At 39.0% G+C, this 6,000-nt stretch overlaps 1 protein-coding gene across 1 annotated transcript in view; it reads left to right on the top strand.

Moving 5' to 3' along the window:
- The window catches only part of SUPV3L1 (Suv3 like RNA helicase), a 31,538-nt gene extending 25,759 nt beyond the window's left edge, over nt 1–5,779 (top strand). The window contains exons 12-15 of the mRNA XM_012762661.3: nt 561–641; nt 996–1,172; nt 4,649–4,797; nt 5,296–5,779. Of these exons, the coding sequence (XP_012618115.1) occupies nt 561–641; nt 996–1,172; nt 4,649–4,797; nt 5,296–5,728 (840 nt within the window). The 3' untranslated portion in view covers nt 5,729–5,779. The remainder of the gene's footprint in view (nt 1–560; nt 642–995; nt 1,173–4,648; nt 4,798–5,295) is intronic.
- Nucleotides 5,780–6,000: the final 221 nt, after the last annotated feature.

Below are 6,000 nucleotides of genomic sequence, written 5' to 3' on the forward strand. Positions count from 1 at the left end.
TTCTTCCTTTCCTTTTTCTCTTTTCCATTTACTTTCTTTTTTCTTGTTTCATTCCTTATACTTAGCTGTGAGCATTTCTTAATACTGTAGTATACAGTTAAAGAGGTAACTGACCTCCATTTTAACATTTTTCTTATGTACTTATGTATATATGTCAGTTTTATTGCTCTGATTAAAGTGACTGGGGGTTTTTTGGTTAATTTTTATTCAGTGGGAAGAATTGAGACTTGGAAAATGATTTTATCCTAGAAAGCATTTTTGATACTCCATTAGATCATCATAGATTTTAGAAATGTGACTAAAATGTGAACAAATGCCTACTCAGTGACCATAATCTGTCATTTTTACTAAATCATCTTATCAGCTTTTTATTAATAGTTGGTAATAAATGGTAAAATGATGGGGTTTTCTATTTTACCCAAATTCTTGGCATCTAATTTAACTCATTCCATGAGAGCTTAGCCTGAATGTAGGACTTTCTGTTGAAATAACTTAAGAAAATTTGTCCTTTTTAAAAAGCAAATCAGCTTATTATTATTTTGTTTTACTTTTACTAAAAGGCAGCTGGTCTTCATCCAACTGCTGAGCAGATTGAAATGTTCGCCTACCACCTCCCTGAAACAACACTTTCTAATCTAATTGTAAGTAGAAACTCCGTTTCAATCTTTTCTAAAATGTCGATATGTCAGACAATTACTGGTTAACCTCATGGGCATGAATGGATAGTCTGCTTTTGTGAAGCTGCTGTTTATGAAATTTATCTTATAAATAAAACCTTTTTCAAAATCTGGGACTTTTGTCCTAAGGAATTCTCTCTTTGACTATTTCAGATTGGAATGGATATGGGGGAAATGTGTTAGCTTCAGGAAGCAGTAAGGAAAGCAGGCCTCTCTGGAAGTCTGTCTTAGATTAAGGCAATCATCTTTTGTAGACTCGAGTCCTTTATTCATGCCCACTTAGGCAGTCCTATAATTTCATATATCTTTTTTTCCCAGGATATTTTTGTAGATTTTTCACAAGTTGATGGGCAATATTTTGTCTGCAATATGGATGATTTTAAATTTTCTGCAGAGTTGATCCAGCATATTCCATTAAGTCTACGAGTGAGGTATGTTTTCTGCACAGCCCCTATCAACAAGAAGCAGCCTTTTGTCTGCTCTTCATTGCTACAGGTAAGCCTTTACGTTTAAATATTTTGAGTTGTTTTAGCTCAGTGCATTTTCCCAAAACAGTACTTTGTTATTCAAAATAAAATAATTGAGAAAGTACCCTGTAATAAGAGACTTTATCAAAACTTATATATATAGTGAATTTCTTTTTCTTACAGGTAATTTTTGGGGATGGGGAGAACACTTATATTTGGGGTTATATGGTAGCCTCTGTGAAGAAACTAATACAAAAATAATTAAATAAAATTGTTTGAGAGAGGGGATTTTTCCTGATGTACATTTTTTCCTTTTTGGTGTTGGGTAATATTAGAGTTGAGAAGGAAGGGAATTAGGGGTTAGTTGTAGCAATAGTATTTAGTGAGTGGCTGTCTTGGAAAGGTTCCAGACCCTTTTCTCTTAACCCATTTGGGTAGGTATGCAAATCTCTGACTTTGGCGAAGCACAGGATTCTGGGGAGGCCAGGAAGGGCAGTGGAAACTGAACTTCCTGACCCCATTGGCTGTTCTTTCACCTCTGGGCTTTCGCACACCTGTGCTTCTGCTTGGTGTGCCCTCCCCACCCCACTAAACCCAAAGGCCTCCTCTTCTCTGAATCTTGTTGTGACTCATTGGGGTTCATTGCCATCTCCTCTATAAGCCTTAGCATCCTGCATACTAGCTCTATTCTAATCAAATTTATTTTAAAAATTATTTTTAAATTACATAAATAATCCATAAATGCATTCTACCCATAGGTTAAATTTGGCTACCTCCCCTAATCTCAGTCCTCTGAAATAACTACATTGCAGACCTTTTTCCATTGCATTCTACATGTACATATATGAACATGTAGAAATACTAGTGGTTTTGCGTGGGTGTATTTCCCCATAAATGTTATCATTATGAATTATTCTGCAACTTGCCCTTTTCTTTTTCTTTTTTTTTCCTCCCTCTTTTCTCTTAACAGTATGTCTTAGAGGTCTTCCATGTCTAGGTGTTTACCTAGAAAATGTTTCTTAGAACTGGCATTTGTGAAAGACTTAGCTCGCTAAGGGTGACGTTTATGAACAGAATCTCAGACCACTGTGTAAGCTCCTTAGTGGAGCTCGATCCCATGGCCTTGGCCTCATTCACACCATCCTTCAAGCAGCTATTCTAATGAAGCAGAAACTCTGTACTAAGAATAGGGAATCTCTGAAGCAGTGCAGGTCATTAGTTGCTTATGTTTTCTGTTTAAAGATTAAAACGTGAAATCTAGAAGTTTTTTTTTCCTTGCTCTTTTTCATTACTGAACTATAAAAGAGCTCAATCCCAACCATGTTTTTTTCTTTCTCTCTTTTTTCGCCCTGGGTAGAGTACAGTGGCATTATTAATAGCTCACTGCAACCTCAAACTTCTGGGCACAAGCCATCCTCCTGCCTTAGCCTCCCAAGTAGCTGGGACTACAGCTGTGTGCCACCACACCCAGTTAATTTTTTTTTTTTTTTTTTGAGACAGAGTATCACTTTGTTGCCCAGGCTAGAGTGAGTGCCGTGGTGTCAGCCTAGCTCACAGCAACCTCAATCTCCTGGGCTCAAGCAATCCTACTGCCTCAGCCTCCCAAGTAGCTGGGACTACAGGCATGCGCCACCATGCCCGGCTGATTTTTTTAAATATATATATACTACATATATATATATTTTAGTTGGTCAATTAGTTTCTTTCTATTTTTAGTAGAGACGGGGTCTCACTCAGGCTGGTTTTGAACTCCTGACCTTGAGCAATCCACCTGCCTCGGCCTCCCAGAGTGCTAGGATTACAGGCATGAGCCACTGCGCCCGGCCTCAGTTAATTTATTTTTATTGTTTTGTTTTGCTTTTTAGTAGAGACAGGGTCTCGCTCTTGCTCAAGCTGGTCTTAAACTCCTGAGCTCAAGTGATCCTCCTGCCTCAGCCTCCCAGAGTGTTAGGATTATAGGTGTGAGGCACCGTGTACAGCCCATCCATGGCTTCTGATGCCCCTTAGGACTGCGATTTTGAAATTGTGCTTATGGAGCTCCTTTAGGGTTGGCTGCTGGGTGGATGGGCATCTCCCTGCCCTCTCTGGGCAGCTCCTTACTTAGCTCTTGTACATATTGGACTTCCACTAGTTGTTTGTGGCCAAAAATAAAAACACCACTACCTTTTATAAGAGAACTTGAGAACTCATGCTTGGCATGTCCTGCTTAGCAGGTTAATATGGTCACATTTCTATCCTTCATGGGTATCTTACTTGGTATTTATTAAACTTAGCAGAATGCACCAGACTGAATTTAATAAAAATCACAGTATTATTTAACCACAGTTGGTCTAAATAATTAGACCAATTGACCTTGCTTAGATTAATTGGAGATAATTTGGAGATAATTTAAACTTTTTTTTTTTTTTTTGAGACAGAGTCTCACTTTGTTGCCCAGGCTAGAGTGAGTGCCATGGCATCAGCCTAGCTCACAGCAACCTCAATCTCCTGGGCTCAAGGGATCCTCCTGCCTCAGCCTCCCAAGTAGCTGGGACTACAGGCATGCGCCACCATACGCAGCTAATTTTTTCTATATACATTAGTTGGCCAATTAATTTCTTTCTATGTACAGTAGAGACGGGGGTCTCGCTCTTGCTCAGGCTGGTTTCGAACTCTTGACCTCAAGCAATCCACCCGCCTTGGCCTCCCAGAGAGCTAGGATTACAGGTGTGAGCCACAGCGCCCGGCCTTATTTAAACTTTTACGAGAGGAGTCTTCTTATGTGGTTGTAATTTCTATCTTCAGTAGTACAGGTGGTGTGTAATAACAACTAGTGTTGTCTAGGGTACAATGTGGTTTTCCAAGCACATTCCTCAAAGTGTCTCGTGGTTGAAGACAGGGTTATGGCATCTCATGTTTTGATGAGGAAGCCGAAGCACAGAGTGGTGATTGGCCAAAGCCACACAGCTAGGAGGGGATAGGTTTCAGATTGGCTCATGACCAGGCCTACACCAAGCCACCTCAAATGGTTTCTTTATAATAAAGGAGGACATAAACAAGATAGAGAAACTTGAGCTCATATTTGAGGTTATGGGGCTGTTACATGTTGACTTAGGAATGGGAGTCTTCACGTACTGTCTGCCCATAGCTTAGAACATCAAATATCCGTAAATAAGAGTTAAGAGACTTAGGCCCTGGAAAGTTAGTCCTTGAACAACTTCTGATGTACATATTATTGTCCCCATTTTGTCAAAAGAGGAAAATCATTCTTTCTTTAAAAAAAGTATCTTTATAAAGTATTAAGTGTTCTTAAAAATACAGAAAAGTATATCCACATTCTTGTCCTTCATGAAAAAAATAGAAATAAAAAAAAAAAAAACAAAAAAGAAAAGTATAAAGGAAGAAAGAAACCAGCCTATTGGAACACAACCACAGTTAATGTTTTTTGTGCTCTCTTTTTCTTTTTAATCACAGACTTAAGGGAATTCTGATACTTTTACTAAACTCTTCTTTTTTTTCTCTCAGTTTGCCAGGCAGTATAGCAGGAATGAGCCCCTGACCTCTGCGTGGTTACGCCGATACATCAGATGGCCTTTACTGCCACCTAAGAATATTAAAGACCTTGTGGATCTTGAGGCTATTCATGATGTCTTGGATCTTTACCTGTGGCTAAGGTACCCAAATTTTTCCTTTGTGTGCTCTCATTTTTCTGAGTAATAGGGCAAATCAAAGGTTTTATGAGTGGTTTTACTCAAAGAATGGTCTTTGGCCAAAAGTGTTGTAATCATCTGGGAGCTTGTTAGAAATAGAAATATCAGGCCCATCCCAGACTTAATCAGATTCTGCATTTTAACAAGATGCCCAGGTGATTCATTTGTACATTAACCTTAAAGAATCCCTGCTCTAGTCTACTGATTCTCAAAGGAGGGGCATGTTCCCCTCAGGGAGTATGTCAGAATCAATTGAGGTACAGTGCTGACCCACCCTCATAATGACATATTCCTCAGGTATATTGGGGCAGAAATAAAGTCTGAGCAAAGGCACTGGACAGAGTTGCAAAAAGAGAGAAGATTTGGGATTAATCAATGGCAAGATGTAGGTATATGCCATTGTGATTAGTGCAGTGACTGTGATAAGAGCTGTTGCCATAATGTAATGTGTCCTTTTCACAGCTACCGATTCATGGATATGTTTCCAGATGCCATCCTTGTTCGACACCTCCAGAAAGAACTAGATGGCATTATTCAAGATGGTGTACACAACATCACCAAATTGATTAAAATTTCCGAGACACATAAGCTGTTGAATTTGCAGAGCTTGCCAACAGGGAGCCAGTCGCGATTGTCAGAAACTTTAAAGGGCCAAGCTAGAAGGACGCGCAGCTCCAAAAGAGAGAGTAAAGCTGCCGCGCCACCCAGCTGCAATGCAGGAGAGAGATCCCTTGCTTCCAGATTGGTGCAGCAAGGACTGCTCACGCCAGACATGCTCAAACAGCTGGAAGAAGAGTGGTTGACACAACAAACTGAACAGGGCAAAGAAAGAACAGATTCTGGGTCTTACTTAAAAGGGACAAGAAGAAAGAAGAAGGAACCTGATTCAGAGTAGTTTTTTGTTGTCTTTTTTTTATTTTGCAAATAAAAAATCTATTTTAAATTATTTTCTTCATATGTATTTACTGCTTGCTATAGTATTGTGACTATCTGATACTGGGATTTTTTTGCACAGATAAATTAACTCTTAAAAATGACTAAACTGTTTCAACATTTAGAAAATACTAGGATGTCTTAGAGATTTTATTTAAATCTTTATATAATGGCCATTTGTAATATAGCATTAAATGCACTAAATGGAACTCTGCATGGGGATAAATCACTGTG

This window comes from Microcebus murinus, chromosome 14, assembly GCF_040939455.1.
Source record: "Microcebus murinus isolate Inina chromosome 14, M.murinus_Inina_mat1.0, whole genome shotgun sequence".
Classification (NCBI taxonomy): domain Eukaryota; kingdom Metazoa; phylum Chordata; class Mammalia; order Primates; family Cheirogaleidae; genus Microcebus; species Microcebus murinus.